General features: G+C 44.5%; 1 protein-coding gene across 1 annotated transcript; it reads right to left on the bottom strand.

The window, feature by feature from the left end:
- Positions 1 to 734: 734 nt before the first annotated feature.
- Positions 735 to 21,973, bottom strand: znf800b (zinc finger protein 800b). Its single transcript, XM_079494671.1, has 10 exons — positions 21,834 to 21,973; positions 18,812 to 18,983; positions 18,148 to 18,355; positions 17,508 to 17,670; positions 16,191 to 16,594; positions 13,711 to 14,045; positions 10,278 to 10,794; positions 9,074 to 9,538; positions 8,288 to 8,401; positions 735 to 4,030 (listed from the first exon to the last, which is right to left on the bottom strand). The coding sequence occupies exons 1-9, from the start codon at positions 21,955 to 21,957 to the stop codon at positions 8,300 to 8,302; spliced, it is 2,490 nt and encodes an 829-aa protein (XP_079350797.1). The 5' UTR covers positions 21,958 to 21,973; the 3' UTR covers positions 735 to 4,030; positions 8,288 to 8,299.
- Between the last annotated feature and the right edge of the window lie 975 nt (positions 21,974 to 22,948).

Genomic DNA, 22,948 nt, shown 5'->3' with positions numbered 1-22,948 from the left:
TCTGCTCCGTCACTGCCCCCCCTGGATTCCTAGAGAATCGAGGCGGAAGGAGGAGGTTGGGGTGGAGGAGGATGGTGATTTTGAAGAATAGTGAAAATAGCCGATCTACAAGTGCAGTACTCACAACCCATGTTTGGTCTGTCGTGGAGCAGAACAAACAACTTGGTTGAGAGACCGCAGGTGTATTTATACTGTGGTGATTGCACTGGGGATTGGCCGGGTGATAATGAAAGGCAGGTGAGTTTGATGAGGAGGGAGGAGTTGTTGATAATGAGGGAGGAGTGGTTGATAAGGAGGGAGGAGTTGTTGATAATGAAGGAGCAGTGGTTAAGGTCAAGCGGAAGGAGGTCTCTTCTCCCGAAACTGCGTTGTATAAATACAACTTCCCCAAATGAAAACATCCTGAGATGGTGTTGTTCCTGCACTACTGTATGTGTGGCTATATACACACGGTGAATCTCTACAAGCTGTCGATATCTCAGCACCAACTACAACCAGACAAATTCCTGTAGGTTTATCGCAATAACAAAATATTCCCCTGGAAATACTGCAGAGAAATGGAACAGGCCTGTCTCAAAAGATGAATTCGTGAAAGAAAGAAATTGTCATTCTACTCCCCCTTCTTTCACACACAGTAAACAAATATGACTGACAGCAGTGTGACTCAACGTCGGAGGACAAAAGTAAATAAATAAATAATAATCATAATAATAAAACACTGCACAATATTTCCCCGCAGGAAAAGGAGTAGTTTATTTTAAGTGGTTGGTTTTACATTCAACTGAAAAGTCTTCTCTAAATAGCTCTCTACTGTTGTCCCCTACAAGGTGCAACGGAACGAGAATGTGAATATTAGCAAAGGGAAGAAAACAACAGAGATTAAAGCAAACATCGACAGAAGGTCATACTAAAGAATCTCAGGTTTTTTCCTCGTCTCCTGTCTTTTTAGACAGACACGTCTAAAGGTAAACACTTCCCTCCTTCAAAAAGAAAGAAATAAAAGATGACAAATACAACAGAGTAAACTTTAGTCGCTACTGAACGAATATGTCATAGTACTGCAGCTGGTCAGACAGAGGTTTGAAGCATTTGAGTCAACCAACAGTAAATACAGTCAAATAACTAACGCAGGATTCAAAACTATGCATTTTTCTTTTTAATAATTTGCGGTTATATCTATCATTTATACTGTTTGTATAGGATAAATCAATATATACACGTTTTTCTCCCCCAAGACCTTTAACACACAAGCATTTTTGTTTTCAGTTAGGAAAATAAATTTTGGTCAATATTTCTTTCATTTTGTTTTCCTGGTTTTGTTTCATGGCTTTCTGATTGAACGAGAAGACAAGGGTACATTTGGTCTATCAAAACAATAAAATAAAAAAGCTCACTATTGTGTTCTCTCTCTTTTCCACCAGTGTTTCAGACTACCATCGAGGCCTTGTTGTTGTAAACTAGCTCCAAGCTCTCTCTATCTCTCTCTAAAAGGAAAAAAAATCTTCCAGTAAATGAACAAAAACATGGTAGTGACGAATTCATACTTTGGCACACAACCTCTCATACACAAGTAACATACTTTCAGCTGGACACACATCAACACTTTCTATTATAGTTTGAGATATGTAATCTTTTTTGTACCACACAGTCGTACAACAAAGTATAAATGAAAGCCTGATTCAACTCCAGAAATAGCAGATTTACAAGCTGAAAACACATTGCATCACGCTGCGTTGTGAGCTTGAGAGACCGGCAGTTTATAGTATATAGTCTCTGGAGCCCAAGTAATGGATATTTTAAAAGTAACAGTTTATACCAAAGGCTATCGGAGGGAAAATAACACAATTGACAACTGTGAAAAGTGAAGCAGCTTTTAGGTTGTTGAGTCTAAATGATGAACTTGTCATAGCTATGGATAGTAAAGCACAGCAGTAATTCAAAAAATGTATAACAACATTTCTACAGTTAGTATTTAAAAAAAAACGGTCTGAACAAATGGCTGATACAGCATTTAGGTTAGGAGTCTAATTATTAGTGCATCCGGCTGACTTTGTCGCACGTCTAAATGAACACAATCGGCCCATGTTTGGGGGAAGGAAGCCAGGCAGGGAGGGTGATATTTGTCACTGCAACGCTCTTTTGAATTCAATGATTTATGTTTCCAATGACAAAGCAGTCAGAGCAGTGGCAACTACTACATTCAACTAAATTATAAATTCCACTAAATTATAAACTAAAACGGCCCACTTCCTTGTCAACAATATTTTTGAAAGAAATTCATTTTTCTACATATCACTCGCGGCAGCCATTTTGCTCTTACGTCACACATGCTCCTCTGTAGGACAGCAAAAGCACTGCCATGTTAATAATTTATGAGCTTAAAATGAATACACACAACTTTAAGAGAAAAAAACAGTAGGCCACATGGGCATGCTTTCCCCGAAGGCAGTTACAATTACTTTTCAGAGATTAAACTAAAATTAATTATTCCCTGCAACTATTATTATATTTCTCACTGTCAGAGCCCTTTGTCTGGAGCATTTTTTGTTTTGCCCTGTGACCTTTAATTAGGGGCGTGATATGGACATTTTGTGGAAATATGGAACTAAAGAGACCAAGGTTATCGTCACTGACGCTAAACGAATTATTATAATATGAGTGGACAGCTTTGTAGGGTCTAACGACGAGGCTGATTTAGTGTATTTTCTTTAGGAAAATCCATTACTTGTGACCACCTTGGATTAATCATAACAAGGTTAGATCTGTGCCTGTTAACAGCTGAAAAACAAGATCTATATGTTTGCGTAAATGCCTAAATGGTGAACACAATTTAGCCTACTCATTTGACCTTGAACTTGTGCCTTGGTCCTGTGACATGCGATTCCAGAACAGTGCGCGTATTCTCAAAAGGTTTTTCTCAATGTAGACAAGGCCACGCAGGTATACGGATACGCACAATGATGCTGGGTTAGGCAGAAAGAAAATGGCTGCATATTTGTCCTTCTGTTTGTCGAAGTTTTTGTTTTGATTTGTAATCAATGTCAAAAAAGAACTGTTGAGTTTTCGATGGTCACCTTATCACCTAAAACTGGAGTATGAATAGGTCTTAAGGCTTAAGGCCTATTCATAGTGTTTAAGACTTAAGGAGTTCCCTGCTACCAGGTTATAGCTGTATTGCACAGGCTAAACTATGGAGGTCCATAGGGATCGATGCAGATACGACAAATGTATTCATTTGTGTAAATATAATTATGAATCTTCCTGCAATTGTTGCCATCCCCTACCCTTTCTGCTTTCAGGGGAGTTAGAAAATATACAGTTAATAGCAAAGCCTGTACTCTCCAACGTGATTGATAGTCTCCAAAAGCTCCTCTGCGTTTTAAGTGTGATACGCAATAGGTGCCAACGATCCAGTTATGTCGCATGCACGCACCACTCACACTCACACTCTCTCTCTCTCTCACACACACACACACACACACACACACACACACACACACACACACACACACACACACACACACACACACACACACACACACACACACACACACACACACACACACACACACACACACACACACACACACACACACACACACACACACACACACACACACACACCTTTTACCAAGAGTACAAACTAGTGTGTGTAGGAATCTACATTTACATACAGTAGTAGCAGTGAGTGTACTTTCACTCCAGAGTCACTACTCAAATATACAGAAGCGCCACCAACAGGCCAGTTTGTGTACTACAGCAAGCATCAAATGCAGGCCTCCAACAATGGTTCAGTATCTCAACCTCCCAAAAATAGGTCTTATTCCGACAACATATTTGGTCCTTTATGAAAGAAAAGAAAAAGTAATAAAAGTCCTCTTGCTTAACTCATTCATCACACTTCATTGTTTTTGTTTCTTCTCGTTCTCATCCCTTCTCTCCTTTTCAACGGAGTCGTTCCAGTTCAGGGTTCTCATCCTCCTCTTCGTCTTCATTAGTGGCTTGCTCGCTCTAAGATCTCCGGTTTAGACTGGAGAGAGAGAAAGAGAGAGAGATTGATGAGCGGGTAAAAAGAACACAATAATGAAGTTTGTAAGCGATCGCAGTTCTGTGTGTGTGTGTGTGTGTGTGTGTGTGTGTGAGTGAGAGAGCGAGAGAGGTAGAGAGCGAGAGAGAATCATAGAGAGACATGAAGGCAGGAGTACAAAAGAGTGTCAGAGAAAAAGAACAAGAGAGACATGAGGGCGGTATTGCAAAATGAAAAGAGTGAACAAAGACAGAACTGAGATACAGAAAGGGGGATGGAGAGAAATAAGGGGCGGAAGAGGAGATAGAGAGAGAGACAGAGAGAGCACAGCAGAACAGAACAGAAACAGGAAGAGATACAATGAGAGAGAGAGAGAGAGAGAGAGAGAGAGAGAGAGAGAGAGAGAGAGAGAGAGAGAGAAGACGGACGACAACAGAAAATACTCAGAAAGATGATGACAGAGAGAGAGAGAGAGAGAGAGAGAGAGAGAATACACAAGATGACATAAAGAGAAGAATGAGAAGTTGATATTCAAGTACCGACAGGGCATCAAGCCTCTTGTTCTACTATTATAAAACAATGCATTTCGTTCAAAAAGCTGAGTTCATTCATTTCAATGTAAATCCTCTTAATTTATCTGTAAAGTCCTACTATAAATGCGCCACGTCTCTGTCTGCGTGCGTGTGTGCGCGCGTGTGTGTGTACGGTTGTAATGCATGTAACTCGAGAACCGTTTGCCCCACTGACTTCAAATTCGACACACGCGTTACACATCCCTACAGGGAGTGCAGTGCCCGGCCTCGAGTCGGTGGCATACACCGCTGTCCAGAAACACCACAAAAGGCTCTGGTCAGTGGACTAACAATACTGACAAAGTTCATGTATAGTGGGGGTTTTCCTTCACACACACACACACACGCACGCACGCGCACACACACACACACACACACAGCACGCACGCACGCACGCACGCACGCACGCACGCACGCACGCACGCACGCACGCGCGCAGCGCGCGCGCGCGCGCATGCAGGGGTTAAAGCCAAAAAGAATCCCAAGACTGAACATTTTCAGACCATATCCCAATATGTGATTTGTAAAACGTTGTGAAAGGGGAACCCCCCCGACCTTGCATCAGTCTACCGGGTAGACCGATATAAATCATAAATTAATAACATGGCGCGGGCAGCGCACACCAATTTTTGGCGTGGTAAAATGGTGTTTTCCCAAAGTTGCGTTTACTGAATGCGTGTGCCATTCCATGCTTCATTTTATAGAAGCAGCTTTTGAAGTTCTGTTGTAATTACAGTATATTGTCTGGCCAGTCAAGTCAAATACTGATATCTTGAAATTATTACTGTAGGGCTTGACATGGTGCTGCTGCATAGCAGCAGTGTGTTAAAGTTAAAAACCCCAGGGGAAGACACTCGCCGACTTCAAAATGTTAAAAAATAAAATATTTGAAAAATGGTCTTAACTGAAGTAAATGATGTGAACGTGCATGGTACATCATTATCAGACTTAATTTGATCCTCCAAATCTATTTGTATGGTATATTTCCAGCCAAAATACTAATGTACAGTACATTTCCATTTATTGTTCACACTGTCGGCTGTTTGTAAACTGTAGAGGAGTTCTTCTCTGAGGTCACATTCTCACCTAATACTTCGGTAGACTCGATGCGAATGTTGGGATTCTTGCATATTTAATTTGCTGCGGGTTGCCTTCACACTGCGCTGTCCTCCGCAGCAATTGGAAACGCAGCAGGGACCTTTATCAATGTGTTCAATTCATAAACTATAAAATTATACTCATAACGTGCATGTGTCGTGCCGTCGGGGACTTGACCTCTCTCTCTCTCCCCGCACGCACTGTTCCTTTGGGTATCCACGTTTTTCCCCGCCAAGGTACTGGGGCTCCTTGTGTGTGTGCTTTGCTTCCTTCAGGCCGTGTTGCCATGTCTGCTTATTATAAGCAACCTTTGACTTGTTTTTTTTGTAAAGTCACTTGCAAATAAATTATTGGTAGTTGCTGGTTGATGTTTTTTTGGCCTTGATTCTAAAGTGTATAGTAGTTGCTTATTTTGGCTTGCTTCCACATTTCTTCACATCAAGGAACCCCAGATTAATATGTAATTGTCCACAGACATTCATCTGAACATATTTTGTGCCTTTAAAAACCTCACAATGTGTCGCTGTGAGTTTGTAAATGAGCTATTTTCATTTGTGCTTGTTTTCATAGACCTGGCCACTTGTTGCTCTTGCAAAACTGGCAACACAGCAAGAGAAAGAGGAACTTATGCACACACAAACGCAATGCACTATGGGCTGTAAGAAAAAGGTGAATAGAGGCACAGCGCTCAGCACACTGAGCACAGACAGACAAAGTCCCTACTCCCCACACATGTGACAGCACTCCATGTTTACGCACAGAAAGACAGACAGAATATTCTGTAGGCTACACTGCAGTGTTTTTATGTGTTTCCTTAAGCAATTGATTTACTCGTCCTCATTTCGACCAGGGCTTCGGTCTCCTCATTAGACCACGTCTATCCACGGTAACGGGACATCTTTGCGCTGCGTAAAATATGCCTTATCCGTCTCCAACTGTTTTCAGCTCCGCACCCACCACATTGTCTGCTTCATTTCCTTTATTTGCTGCGGATTGCATTCACACCTGCACCGAATCGTAATCAAGTGCGATTGGAAGCGAAGTGAAACCCCCGTTTCTGGGCGGAGTAGAATGCGGTTCTTTGATGCGCATTAGGATTGGAATGAGGCTTCACACCTGCCAAACTAAGCGCACTTTCTGACAATGTGCAGCAGGATGCGTTTTAATCACAGTAAAGCTTTCTGGCGTGAAGGTCACCTTAGTTCAGCCAGAGCTGAGCTCAGCAAGCATGCATTGATCTGTAGCCACACCTCCATCGAGCTACAAGACCACAACGCGTTGCAGATGCAATGTGTTGAGGGCTTGTAGATCCGTTTTTTCCCCTGCTACTGCGTTGTGAAGCGAGAAACCGCAGCTGAAGTTGAACGCAGATGAGACATACAGCCGTGTTTTCAAGCACTATGGACTATGGGTCACGGACCGCATGGGCAGAACATCCAGCCGCGATCGTCCATTAGTTCACAACGTGTCGTTGTGTTCAAACCTTCACATGAAACCACAAGTGCTATTGAAATGCTATCGCTTCACAAAGACATGTAGCTGTAACATTACCACTCAACGTAGCGCAACGGAGGGCTGTACAAGATCTCCACAAAGGTTTACTCATGTCCTCATGCAGATCAGCTACGTTTGCCGTTTGATAACTTTGATAACTCCTAATGTTGGTCCTAAATAATAACACTTATCACTGCTAGACCACCAGGGCAGGCTGAGGCGGGGCTGCCGCCTGCTTGCGGCGCACGGTGCTTGAGCACTGAGCAGCAGGCTGCATGCAACTGGAGGAGTAGACTAGGCCTATAGGAATTATTTAAGCGGCGGAACCGCGGAGAAAAGTATTATTATAAGGATCAGCTTGGCACATTTTGTTGCCCCCCCCCTCAGATCACTTGACTGAGCATAGCAAGCCTGCTGCGTTGTGACTGCTTCGGTCATGTCATTCACACTACGGCCAACTCTACACTGTACACATAACCCCCCACCCCCATTAAAGGACCACTTCACCACTTTTCAACTTCTCTTCCTATAATTGGTCCTAACTAATGTTCATGATAAAATACCACCATTTTTTCCTACTCAGTCTGTGTCTCATAGGAGGGCTGGGGGGAGTTTAGAAACCCGTCCACCAGTGACATCATCAATGGGGAATCCAAGCTATTAGAAACGGCAGGCTTTCTTTTCCTGAAAAGTTGCAATGCAAAAGTTGAAGCCATCGTTCTCACGATAATAAAAATCTAAATATATTTTAAAACAAATCTTGTTTAAAAAAAAATCTGCCTAATGATGATGTCACTGGTGGACGGGTGTCCGAACTGCCCAAAGCCCTCCTATGAGACACAGACTGAGTAGGAAAAAATGGTGGTGTTTTATCATGAACATTAGTGAGGACCAATTATATGAAGAGATGTTGAAAAGTGGTGAAGTGGTCCTTTATTATATTTTTTTGTGCATCTACACTGATCTCATAAACGGTCCCTATGAATCCTCAGGACGGAAATCCGTCCCCAGGACGGAGAACTTTAAGCCCTGCGCATGGGTGCGTGCGTGTGTGTGTGTGCATGCGTGCGTGGGTGCGTGCGTGCATTATACTCACTGTGTAGCGTCTTCACCAGAGCAGCGATTTTGATCGGGTGTTGATTCCTTTCCTCCTGTTCTCTGTAGCAGCTGCAGCATTACGGTGGCTACGCTTATGAGACTCCAGATACAGCTAACACACACACACACACACACACACACACACACACGCACACACACACACACACACACATTAAATGTGTACTCATGTGACATTTTACACATTGGGGCAATTCCTCACCGACGGCAATGCAAATCAATTTATTAAATAAACGTGTTCATACAATTTCCATTTTGTCTTTGTGGATAATATGTTAATCTAGAATTCATAAATATTCATAAAAATAAATCTAGTGTATATATATATATTCCAGTAATATTCCATTTCAAAATGTATACAAAATGTAAATATATTAGATTAATATTTCTGTGAAACATGCCTGAAACAGCATGTCGTGTTTGTGAGTTATTCTTTTTTTTTTAATTGTATATTGTTTTTAAAAAGATAGGCAATTACATTTATATTGATATAATTTAATGTACATGTAATCATTGTGAATTGACTTATGTTGTAATTTAGCTATTGAAAAATAGCAGATCTACAAGCTCATAGCGCGCCACCGAGTGGCGCGCTACGAGCTTGTAGGTCTGCTATTTTTGAAAAATCGTGAAAATATTTATTTCAGAAAACTGGAGGATTTAGAAGATTTTTTTTTTAAATGTCAAGGTCAGGCCTAAATGGGTTAAAACCTTGTGAGGTGAATGAACATAGCGTGGAGTGCGGAAGCGCCCTGCTCTGCGTTACCTTCTTGGCGAAGGCTCGTCCACACTGGTCGCAGGCGTGGAGCGAGAAGTTCTTGGTGACCTTCACCTCGGAGGAGTGGGTCTCCGACGCTCCGCTCTCGGCCTCGCTGCGCCGGGTGTGAGCCGCCGCCGCCGCGTCGTTCTGCCGCAGGTGGGAGAACTTGTCGCTGCGTCGGGTCAGCGGCGGGCTGCAGGAGCGCTGGCGCTGCTGTCTCTCCTGCTTCCTGGTGACGGGGGGCGACGGGGCGAACGTTTTGGATGAAGACGGAGCAGTGGAGGAAGACGAGGAGGAGGAGGAGGAGGAGGTGGTGGTGGTGGTGGTGGTGGTGGTGGCGGCGGCCGGCGCCGCCCCGGAGGAGGTCGCACCCGACGAGGACGACGAAGACTGTTGGTCCTGCTTGCGGGTGACGGGTGGCGAGGGAGGGGAGGGCGGGCCGGAAGAGGAGGAGGCGTTGCGTCCGTTCACCTTGTTTTTGTTTGAGCAGATAAGATTATTGTAATGGCACACATTGTCACAATACAAGATATGCTGTTAATGGTCATATTGTTGTACCTACTGTAGCTCAAAGACAAGCTCCATGGAAAAGAAATGCAGTGATTTATAGAGCTATAGTTGAATGGAATAATTAACAAAAAAAAAAATCAGCCTTTAAGAAAAAGTACAGAGGTGTTTACCTTAGGAATAACCTTAGGCGACATTAATTTGTATACGTTATTTCGTAGCAGTGTTTATGTTTTAATCTCTTTTATATTGATGAATATATATTGTTGAATTTGTTGATGTAACTGTAACATGAATGAATGCAATTGAATCCGTTTCTATAATGATATTGATAAATGGTGCATTTATTATAGCGCCTTTATCCAATGCGCTTTACATAGATTGTGCATTACATTCACCCATTCACACACACATTCATATACCGATGGCGGCGGAAACCATGCAAGGCACCAACCAGCACAACCAACACAATTAGGGGTTCAGAGTCTTGCTCAAGGACACTCGACACTAACTCTGGGGGAGCCCGGGTTCAAACTGGCAACCTTGCTGTTACCATCCAGCCACTGTACCCCTGAGCCACCGCCGCCACCTTGATGTAACTACAATGTGACCTATTTAGTATAACGTTGTGTATTGTCATATGTTTTTGTGTGGCCATGGCATCAGCTGATGGGGATCCTTTCAAATAAACAAATAAACAAACCTCCTTCTTGGCGCCGCCGCCGCCGCCGCCGCTGCTGCTCGTGGCGGCCTCCACGGCCGTGGAGATCTTCTTGGCGAGGCTGGAGTTGTTGAGCACCGACTCGGCCGAACGCTTCACCGCGCGGCTCTCCAGGTTGGGCATGATCTTGGCCAGGTAGCTGGACGACTTCTTGTGCACCACGGTGACGTGGCGCAGGACGTCGCGCTTCCGCCGCGACTCGTAGCGGCAGAGCGGGCAGCGGTAGAACTTGATGAAGATGTCGGTGCCGTCCGTGTGCAGCTCAATGTGCTTGGTGAGGTTCTGCCGCGAGCTGAACTGGCGCTTGCAGAGTTTACAGAAGAGCTGCTTGAAGTCGAAGCCCACCGACAGCTTGGGGGCCTTGGTGGAGCCGGCGGAGGTGGTGGCGGCGCGGGGGGCCGCCGGCGGCGGGGGGGACGAGGACGAGGACGCGCTGGAGGACTTGGGGCTCGGCGGGGGCACCTGCTCCTCCGTCTTCACCTTCACCCCTTTGGCCGGGCTGTTGTCGCCATCACAAATTTAAGGTTGGCAATTAATTGTGATTTTTGGCATGGCTGAACATTGGAACTTTGATATGCATCAAACAAAATGTCATTTCAGATTGGCCTCTAAGGCTTCGTAATCAAAAATTGCACAGGGCAGATATACAATATATACAAAGAATTTACTGACATATTTAATTTTATATATATATTTTTGAATAGTGGGAAATAGCTGATCTACAAGCTACAAAAAGTGACGCGTTGTAGCTTGTAGATCAGCTATTTCCGCTATTTAAGCGATTATGATATTATGCAAAAATAATTGCGATTATCTCAAATAATTACAATTAGACGGTTATGTAATAATTGTGACAGCAGGCCTACCCTTTTAGACGGTCATGTAATAATTGTGGCAGCAGGCCTACCCTTTTAGACGGTCATGTAATAAGTGTGACAAGCCTACCCTTTTAGACGGTTATGTAATAATTGTGGCAGCAGGCCTACCCTTTTAGACGGTCATGTAATAATTGTGACAGCAGGCCTACCCTTTTAGACGGTCATGTAATAATTGTGACAGGCCTACCCTTTTAGACGGTCATGTAATAATTGTGACAGGCCTACCCTTTTAGACGGTCATGTAATAATTGTGACAGGCCTACCCTTTTAGACAGTCATGTAATAATTGTGACAGCAGGCCTACCCTTTTAGACGGTCATGTAATAATTGTGACAGGCCTACCCTTTTAGACGGTCATGTAATAATTGTGACAGGCCTACCCTTTTAGACAGTCATGTAATAATTGTGACAGCAGGCCTACCCTTTTAGACGGTCATGTAATAATTGTGACAGGCCTACCCTTTTAGACAGTTATGTAATAATTGTGACAGGCCTACCCTTTTAGACAGTTATGTAATAATTGTGACAGGCCTACCCTTTTAGACGGTTATGTAATAATTGTGACAGGTCTACCCTTTTAGACGGTCATGTAATAATTGTGACAGGCCTACCCTTTTAGACGGTTATGTAATAATTGTGACAGGCCTACCCTTTTAGACGGTTATGTAATAATTGTGACAGGCCTACCCTTTTAGACGGTTATGTAATAATTGTGACAGGCCTACCCTTTTAGACGGTCATGTAATCATTGTGACAGCAGGCCTACCCTTTTAGATGGTTATGTAATAATTGTGACAGGCCTACCCTTTTAGACGGTTATGTAATAATTGTGACAGGCCTACCCTTTTAGACGGTCATGTAATCATTGTGACAGCAGGCCTACCCTTTTAGACGGTCATGTAATAATTGTGACAGGCCTACCCTTTTAGACGGTGATGTAATAATTGTGACAGGCCTACCCTTTTAGACAGTCATGTAATAATTGTGACAGGCCTACCCTTTTAGACGGTCATGTAATAATTGTGACAAGCCTACCCTTTTAGACGGTCATGTAATAATTGTGACAGGCCTACCCTTTTAGACGGTCATGTAATAATTGTGACAAGCCTACCCTTTTAGACGGTGATGTAATAATTGTGACAGGCCTACCCTTTTAGACAGTCATGTAATAATTGTGACAGGCCTACCCTTTTAGACGGTCATGTAATAATTGTGACAGGCCTACCCTTTTAGACGGTCATGTAATAATTGTGACAGGCCTACCCTTTTAGACGGTCATGTAATAATTGTGACAAGCCTACCCTTTTAGACGGTCATGTAATAATTGTGACAGGCCTACCCTTTTAGACGGTTATGTAATAATTGTGACAGGCCAACCCTTTTAGACAGTTATGTAATAATTGTGACAGGCCTACCCTTTTAGACGGTTATGTAATAATTGTGACAGGCCTACCCTTTTAGACGGTCATGTAATAATTGTGACAGGCCTACCCTTTGACGGTTATGTAATAATTGTGACAGCAGGCCTACCCTTTTAGACGGTTATGTAATAATTGTGAAAGGCCTACCCTTTTAGATGGTTATGAAATAATTGTGACAAGCCTACCCTTTTAGACGGTCATGTAATAATTGTGACAGGCCTACCCTTTTAGACGGTCATGTAATAATTGTGGCAGGCCTACCCTTTTAGATGGTTATGTAATAATTGTGACAAGCCTACCCTTTTAGACGGTCATGTAATAATTGTGACAGGCCTACCCTTTTAGACAGTCATGTAATAATTGTGACAGGCCTACCCTTTTAGACGGTCATGTAATAATTGTGACAGGCCTACCCTTTTAGACGGTCATGTAATAATTGTGACAGCAGGCCTACCCTTTTAGACGGTCATGTAATAATTGTGACAGCAGGCCTACTCTTTTAGACGGTCATGTAATAATTGTGACGGTCATGTAATAATTGTGACAGCAGGCCTACCCTTTTAGTGGTCATGTAATAATTGTGACAGCAGGCCTACCCTTTTAGTGGTCATGTAATAATTGTGACAGCAGGCCTACCCTTTTAGTGGTCATGTAATAATTGTGACAGCAGGCCTACCCTTTTAGTGGTCATGTAATAATTGTGACAGCAGGCCTACCCTTTTAGATGGTCATGTAATAATTGTGACAGCAGGCCTACCCTTTTAGTGGTCATGTAATAATTGTGACAGCAGGCCTACCCTTTTAGTGGTCATGTAATAATTGTGACAGCAGGCCTACCCTTTTAGTGGTCATGTAATAATTGTGACAGCAGGCCTACCCTTTTAGTGGTCATGTAATAATTGTGACAGCAGGCCTACCCTTTTAGTGGTCATGTAATAATTGTGACAGCAGGCCTACCCTTTTAGTGGTCATGTAATAATTGTGACAGCAGGCCTACCCTTTTAGATGGTCATGTAATAATTGTGACAGCAGGCCTACCCTTTTAGTGGTCATGTAATAATTGTGACAGCAGGCCTACCCTTTTAGATGGTCATGTAATAATTGTGACAGGCCTACCCTTTGGTCGGCGCCGCTGCTGCTGCCGGCGCCGGCGAAGTGGCCGCCCCCTTCCTCGGCGGCGTGTCGGCGCGGTCGCTCGGAGACGCCGAGGCGGACGAGCTGCTTTCCGTGTCCTCCTCCTCGTCTTCCTCCTCTTCTTCGTCGCCGTCGTTTTCGTCGTCCGAGGACTCCTCCACTTCCTGCTTCACCCGGACGCCCTCGGCGCTCGCACCGCTGCCGTTGTTGGGCGGCGGCGAGGAGGGGGAGGTTGCCGCGACGGCGACGGCGGCGGCAGCGCCATTCTTCAGGTTGTACATCTTGTGCACGATGCCCATGTGTCTCTTCAGCATCACCTGAAATGCCCCCGGAAAAAAAATACATCCGTTCATTTATTCATCAAAACATGCTGCCGAAGACGTTTTCAAGTGAATGGTGTTCAAGGAGGATTGCTCTTTTCTTTCATCGCTTCATCACCCCAGGGGTCAAATGTATCGAAGCCGGTCTCATCAAAGGCCAAGCAGTGGCGCAGGAGTTAGGCTTGGAAATAACAATAAATGAATAAGTTCCCATTCGATCCGGTTCCGAAGTATCCTTGAGCAAGACACTCCTAACTGCTCCCGAGGGGCAGGTTAGTGTCCTTTAAAGTGCTTTGGGTAAAAAAATATATATATAAAAAAAGGCGCAATATAAATGTGCCATTTACCATTCATCACAGCAGCCAGGAAGAGGCTGGTGACTCAGGAGACTGGGCCCGTTAGTTTAATAAACACTTCAACATCAACAGATAAAACGGCTCACTCTAAGTACAGCAGCCTGAGAGCTGCAGGCCCATTTACACTCAACGTTAAGTAGGTGTATGGATATACGGATGGGGCATTGTGTCCGCTCTCTGCCTTCATTCCATCGCTCTCTGTGCTAGAGATGCACAAATGGCCTCCGACGTCACCCGAATCCATGTGTACAAATAAATCATCCTCCATCCTCCATTGAGTTCAAGCTATATGCGACAAAGAGCAAGAATATGGAGGAACCTTTTTGGGGAGAGGTTGTGAGAGTTGCGTTTTGGGGCAGGTTCACACTATGGTCCCCGGGTGCACACTCACCCGGGACCGCATCGGGATACGTGTACTCGGATGTGGATCACTGCAATGTGAAAGCCACCATTACAGTTGAATGAAGTGTACTCAGGAGCGTGAAGAATCAAGGCCAGTGTGAATCATGGCCAACGGGGGACCAGGGAATCGTGTTCGGGAACAGTTCGGATCAATCAGACTCGGTGTGAATCTGCCCTTAACCCATTTTGGACTGAGGTTGATAAAAAAAGGCTTCTAAATCAAAACATTTCCATGAAAAACCCATGTTTCTATGTCAGTGGTGCTCAACCTTTTTCATGGCAAGGACCCCCAGAATTATCTCTATTGGGCCACGGACCCCCCATCTCAAAATATGTAGTTCCAGGGACTTCCCAAAGGCAAATATTTTAGTTAAAAATGTTCGCTCTGAAATATATATTCAATGATTTGCGCCACATTTCAACAACTTTTCAAAAATAGCAGACCTACAAGCTCGTAGCGCGCCACTCGGTGGCGCGCTATGAGCTTGTAGATCTGCTATTTTTCAATAGCTAAAGCATAACATAATGCTAACACCAAAAGGGGTTCCCGCCCAAAATGGGTTAAAGACATATATTATGTCACTTGGCCCGGAAACAGGAATTACAGAATATATCTTTGTTACGAGGTACATTATCATGACCTCCTTGACTGTAAAAGAAACATCTCTTTACTCTTTACTGCCCTCATGTGGAAGTATTTGTCAACACATGCCAACTTATTTTTGAAAAATCATAAAAATGTGGCGCAAATCTTGGAATATATATTCTTTGAGAGCGAACGTTTTTAACTCAAATCTTTGCTTCTGGGGGGTCCCTGAAACAACATATTTTCAGATGGGGGTCCGCGGCCAAATACAGATAATTCTGGGGGTCCTTGACATGAAAAAGGTTGAGCACCACCGACATAGAAACAGGTTTTTCACATTTTTTTAGAATCGTCCTCAGGTCTAAAAGGGTTTGAAACAGACGAAACAGACGCATAATATACATTTACACATTTACAGGACGCAGCAGGTTGTAAACCATATGAAGCTGCTTCATTGTATGAGTAAAGTCAAATGTTTTCAAATAAGTGTAATACTTTATTGTATGTTTAAATGACTTGATATTAATTTGTTTGTCTCTATTTGTATTTAGTTGTTTTCTAATGAGTTCATGTTCTCAAATAGAACCTTTAATCAAATCTAAGTTTTAAAATGAATTACCAAATTTTGAACTTACAAAATATCGGTCAAAACATTGGCAGTCTAGGACAGTGGTCCCCAAATCTTAGAAATTCCATAAATTAGAAAAACAGTAGTGAAAGTAGGCGATCTACAAGCTCACAACATGGCGCGAATTTATGGAAAACCTCTGGCAAACGGGTCGGGCCTGTAACACCAACCTGTGAGCTGTAGGTCCTCTTGCAGAGCAGACAGCGACAGCTGGACAGGTTGTACGGAGCCGCCGCGGGTGCGGCGGCGGCGGCTGGCGCAGCGCCGGAGGAGCCTTTGCTTTGGCCCTGCGGTGGCGGCGGCGGCGTTCCTTTAGCGCTGACGGGCGTGGTGGTGCTCTTGGGGGTGGTGCACCGGGTGGGGGACGGGCTGGCGGTTGCCGGCTTCTTGGGGGGCGTGGCCTCCAGGGTGAGGAGCTGCCCGGGCCGCGTGGCGATCTCGGGGGTGATGGTGTCCCGCCGCAGGCCGCGGTGCACCTCGTCGAAATGGCGCCGCACGTTGGCCTTGGTGGCAAAGTTCTTGTAGCAGACGGGGCAGGACTTGCCGGTGGGCGTGGTCAGGGTCCGCGGGCGACCTGCGGAGAGATAGGAAGAATTAGGATAAGAGTTAACCCATTTTGACCTGAGATCAGATGTCTTCTACATCCTGACAGTTTTCGGGAAAAGCTATGTTTCTATGTCAGTCGTTCTTCGATTTTTCAAAAATAGCAGACCTACAAGCTCGTAGCGCGCCGCTCGTAGCGCGCCACTCGGTGGCGCGCTATGAGCTTGTAGATCTGCTATTTTTCAATAGCTAAAGCATAACATAATGCTAACACCAAAAGGGGTTAAAAGATCACAGTTAGCCAATCACGACATCATTACTTTAACGACTCGAACCCTTGCATACCTATTCTGGGCATGTCATAACGGGCAGACATTGTGGGAAAATAGGCAAAGAGTTGGTAAAAAAATAGTCACACGTCACATAGTCAATACGTCGTGTGCTTGTAAAGAGGCTATTTCCAACAAAGAGATTCGGTGTAGAGGGAAAAAATGAGGGGGCCAGGTATAGAGCCGTGGGGGACCCCAGCAACAATGTATATATATATGTATATATGGGAAGTGGTTTATAAACCTCCTAAATTGGATTATCACCACGGTAGTTAGACTAGACTGACTGGAAACCACTCCTTTATCATACAGATCACATAACAAATGACTTTGTTTTACAGATCTCTTCAGTTTCGTGCAAACAGAGCAACTCTCACATCAGCCTCAGGCTTTTATTTTCCTTCGCATTCGGCTCAAAAAATGAAAGCCTGGGGGAACGAGACACATTTCCTGGTCTAGGCGTGGGAGTGAACTACAGTGCAGAGGGGGCGGGGTTAGAGGAGTGGGAGTGAACTACAGTACAGAGGGGCGTCGCTCCAAATCACGGTGTCTGGGCCAGGCTACTCTCACATAGACAGAGGGGTAGAGAAACACAGACTGTAGCCAGATAGGAACCTTTGACGAGGGACAGAAGGCTGGTGGGGACAGTGCGCGTCTCCGTGAACTTCCGGAGCTCTTCCAGTTTGGTCTGGTGCTCCTTGCGACAGTGACGCCTGATGCTGCGGCGCGAGTTGAAGTCCTTCCCACACAGACAGCAGGAGATGGTTACGTCCTCTACCTGGAGAGGGGGAGGGTGAGAGTCAATGAAGTGCAAAACATTTTGCGTGTCTGTCTGTCTGTCTGTGTGTGTGTGTGTGTGTGTGTGTGTGTGTGTGTGTGTGTGTGTGTGTGTGTGTGTGTGTGTGTGTCACATGCACACACATTGGAGGTTCCTGCAAGGTTCATGCATTTACGCCAAAGCGCATTGACAATTGTATGCCTCGTGTATGTTTGTCTGTCAGGTTGCCTGTCCGCCCCAACATAGTGAATGTGATATAAATCAGGGATGCATGGAGAGAATGTCAGTACATTTAGCACAAATGTCCCCTTGGACTCAAGGATGAACTGATTAGAAGTAGCTAGCCAAAGGTCAATGTCTTTAGTAAACATAAATGAATAAATCGAATATTAATCATTATATTAAAAAAAAAATCCCCTTATTCGAGGAATATTCAAAAATCGAATATAATTTTCCCCAGCCCTTCCTTCCACCCACCCCACTCGTGGAGCCATCCTCTTCCGCCTGCATGGCCTCCTCGGGGGCCTCCTCGTCGGGGCCCTCTCGTCTCCTCTGCGCCTGGCTGTAGCTCTGGGAGGACTGGAAGGAGCTGCCGGGGCCTTCCGAGGGCCCCTGCTGACTCTGCTGCTGCTGGGGCTCCGACCCCCCGTCCTCCAGTTCCCACGCCACCGGACTCTGTCTGTTGCTGACGACATGAAGGGACAGACGTCACGCGATTTGTCATCATCTCGGCATGAGACTGTGTGTGCGTGTGCGTGTTTGTGTGGGTAGAGGTGTTACTATATAGCTTTATAAATTTGTGTCCAAAAAAATTAGGAGTAACAGCCTTCTAGTGAGGTCCAAAATGCCAATGGTTACAAAGATTTCTTTGAGCTAACGTTACAGATAAGAAACGATTCCGCTTGGGGTCGGCTTAGACATTTCGGGGGTTGGGATTAGGTTTAGGGTTAGTTAGATTCAGGGTTATGGATTAGGGAGGGGCTATAGATTTAGGGTGCAAAATGCCACGAAAAAAGGTTAAAATGTGTCACTCCAAACCATTGATGTCAAACAAAATACCAATGCATGCGTACAGTATGTGTGCATGTGCGTGCGTGCGTGTGTGTGTGTGTGTGTGTGTGTGCGTGCGTCCTGCGGGTACCTGGCTGTGTGTGCTGGGTATCTGTTGAGCTCGTCCTCTGTGCTGAGGTACTGAAACACAGCCTTGTTACTGGTCTCGATGGGTTCCAGTCGCACCACATGGTCTGGCCTGTCCTTCCGGGGATAGATGGCCTCTAACAGGTCCCTGATGGCCGCACTCTGCCTGTCGTCACCTGGAGGACAGGCATGTTAGAGAAAAACATCGTCAACAACCGAAGGACAGACACGTAAAACAGTCATGCTCAAACTTCTTCATTTCGAGGCCATCAGACCCCCCTTTGTTAACCCATTTTGGGGGCGGGAACCCCTTTTGGTGTTAGCATTATGTTATGCTTTAGCTATTGAAAAATAGCAGATCTACAAGCTCATAGCGCGCCACCGAGTGGCGCGCTACGAGCTTGTAGGTCTGCTATTTTTGAAAAATCGAAGAACCACTGACATAGAAACATAGCTTTTTCAGAAAACTGTCAGGATGTAGAAGACATTTTTAGAATCTGATCTCAGGTCAAAATGGGTTATTCTCCGGTAATCCAATCTGCAATGTAAAATCCTCTGACGACGTACGAAAGGAACCAATTCTCAGAGTTACAGACCCGTAAAGTGGTCCCCGGACATTCGAACCAGTGATGTAAAACAGTGGTTCTCAAAGCGGGGTACGGAGGTCTCCAGTAAAATTAGTTCGAGTTTAACCACTTTAAACCCTATATGCATCGGCTATTTGGAAATAGCTATCAACAAGCACGTTGTGAGCTTGTAGATACTACTATGCGAGATATAAGCATCTGTGCATATATCTCAGTACAGGGACGAATAGTTTTCATAATCCTCATGGGGGCCCGTGTACAACATAATGCTTAAAACACCAAAAGGGGTTCCCGCCCAAAATGGGTTAATGCACAAAATCATTATCCAACACCCCCCGAGTGGAGATTGACACCGATAAGACCGTTCATCACAACTAATAACAGATACAACCTCCAACTATTTGTTATGCTCTCCGGCGTTGTGGGACAATTAAGTTGCCGATTCGTAAAACAATTTTTGCTCAGATCGATGGCGTGGAAAACCAAAACGTTCCTCATGAAAAACGATGCTCTCGCTGTTTTTCCCCGCGGTCGTTAACCCATTTCGGCCTGACGTCGAAAATTTTAAAATGTCTTCAAAATCCTGACAGTATTCTGAAAAACCTTATGTTTCTGTATCAGTGGTGCTCAATATTTCATGCCAAGGACCCCAAAAATTATATGTAATTGGCCTCCGCTCCCACATCTGAAAATATGTTGTTCCAGGGACCTCCCCAGAAGCTCACTGTTCACTCTGTAATAATATATATTCAAAGATTTGAGGCATATTTTCACGATTTTTCAAAAATAGCAGACATACAAGCTCATAGCGCGGCACTCGGTGCCGCGCTATGAGCTTGTAGATCTGCTATTTTTCAATAGCTAAAGTATAACAATGCTTTAAAACACCAAAAGGGGGTCCCGCCCAGAATGGGTTACGGTGAAGGAATCTGAACAGATACGTTTTGATCTGGCGGGGGCTTATGAGATATTTATTTCTCAAAACCAAATGAGGGATGGAACAGGGATGAAGTGCAAGAGTAAGTGAGTATCATTACAGTACGTGTGTAGAGAGGAGAGGGAGAGAGGTAATGAGAGGTACTGTACATCAAAGACACAGTGGATGATCAAAGCGTTTCCTCCACAGACAGCACAGTAGAAAGTTGACTGCAGGAGAACTACGTGAGAGACATGTTCAATCTGGAAGTCAGCGCAGTCCAGTGTGTGTGTGTGTGCGTGTGCGTGCGTGCGTGCGCGCGCATTCACAGAATAGGTGAATATTCTAATATTTGGGGTGCAGTACTTAGTTCAGACTCGTCATTAATATTTGACTATCAAAATGCTATTCGACACTGTAAATCAAAATTTGATTATTTGTTAATATTATTATTATTACGTTTATGTTTTTCTACAGTCTGTGTGCTCTGGTGTTGGTAGTTCTCCTACGTAATCCATTCATAGTTGAACTATTTATTGTTATGTCATACTATTGTGACATATGTCTGTATGTGAGTTTTGCCATGCCGTCACTGAAACAAACAGCAGCGTTCATGCCAGAAAGACGAGTTGCCACTGCCCTCTGGTGGATGAATTGGTATGATGCACTATAGGCTACTGACTATAGGCTGCATGCTTTGAAAACAGTGGCCTGGAAAGCAGACGAATCTGCCACAGGAAAAAACAACAACACGGTGACATTAGTCTGGCCATGCCAGGCTACGGAAACAGCGGTAAAAGAGAACAACAATGGAGAAGGAGAAAGAGGCAGAGAAAAATGGAATTGTTACATTTGCAATTGTTGTTGCAACAATGCACTTTAGCTGGCCCGTTTCATTATGGCGAGTAGGTCTGGATGCATGCATGTCTGCTTACACATGTTTACACATTCTCATTTGCACTAGTCATTCGGGTAGAATGTCTAAACTTAAGTTTAAAGTGATGTTAAAAGTGTCGTTTATATCGGCAGGATATCCAGGTATTTATGCTCAGCCGATCAAATCATCGCTATATGGGGTACAGACATTGCTCAGCCAATCAAATAATCGTTATGGGGTACAGACATTGCTCAGCCGATCAAATCATCGCTATATGGGGTACAGACATTGCTCAGCCAATCAAATCATCGCTATTGGGTAGACACAAACACACAAAGCTGGGCATAGGAGGGGCTAGCGTCCCTCAAAAAAAAGAACGGTTTGCTTTTATGAAAGAAAACGCTTAAACGCGCATTAATCTGTTCTATTGCTGTTTGACCACTTACAATAACATTTAATCTGGCAGCTACACAATCCAAACAACTGAAATCAGTCGAGGCAACTGAGAACTTTAGTCCATTTGATGTCGTCACAAGTATAGTAACACAAACGTGTGTGTGTGTGTGTGTGCGTGTGTGTGTGTGTGTGTGTGTGTGTGTGTGTGTGTGTGTGTGTGTGTGTGTGTGTGCGTGATGTGTGAACTAACCATCAGTTTCAGGCATTCTTCGCAGACAGTAGTACTCTTTGTGTGTGATGAGGTTGGGCAGGCCTCGGAACAAACTGCGACACAGCTTACACTCAAATATGGTGTCCACCTCCCTCAGCAACATGTGTTTCAATTCACAGGTACCTAGCAGAGCGAGAGACACAGAGAGAGAGAGAGAGAGAGAGAGAGGTGTGTGTGTGGGGGGGGGGGGGGGGGGGGGGTGAAAGAGAGGGAGAAAGCATTGAGAGATAGAGGTAGGAGAAGTAGGGAGGAACAGTGAGGGTGAGAAGTAGAGGGGGTTGACAGACAGACAGACAGACAGACAGACAGACAGACAGACAGACAGACAAGGGAGAGAAGAGGAAAAGAAAGTGGAGAAAGCGGAGAAATGTGGAGAAAACAGAGAAAGTTAATTGCATGAATTTGTCTTTCTGGGGGAGACAGAAGGAAGAAAAAAAAAAAACAAGCAAGTTGATTTGTATATTCATGAAGTGTACAGTGGCTCACACCGGAACACAGCAATTACCGCCAAACATCTCAACTACACCGTCAAATCCTCAGGAGTTCAATTGCATCTCAGAGAGCATACAAATGGATGAATGAACAGACGTGTACTGTGCAACAGGGAACGGGTGGCGTCATGAGCGCCAAAAGATCTGGTTCGAGGACAACGGCCGGCGTTCGTCCACGTCCACATCCGGCTCCATCGACGTCATCCATCTTTGTCAGACACGTGGATGAGATATTGAACGTTCGAACGATCTCGTGTGAATAGGGAAAATATTAAACGAGACGAATACGCCACTGCATTGACGTGGACGTAGTTCCACCGCCGCCGGTGAAAGTTTGCCACAGGCCGAACTTACCTAAATAATGTGGAGTTAACCCATTCTGACCTGAGATCAGATTCTAAAAATGTCTTGTAAATCCTGACAGTTTTCTGAAAAAGCTATGATTCTATGTCAGTCGTTCTTCGATTTTTCAAAAATAGCAGACCTACAAGCTCGTAGCGCTATGAGCTTGTAGATCTGCTATTTTTCAATAGCTAAAGCATAACATAATGCTAACACCAAAAGGGGTTCCCGCCCAAAATGGGATAAAAAAACACATCTGAT

Source organism: Electrona antarctica, assembly GCF_951216825.1.
Source record: "Electrona antarctica genome assembly, chromosome: 23".
Taxonomy (NCBI): domain Eukaryota; kingdom Metazoa; phylum Chordata; class Actinopteri; order Myctophiformes; family Myctophidae; genus Electrona; species Electrona antarctica.
This window is presented reverse-complemented; position numbering and strand designations above follow the sequence as displayed.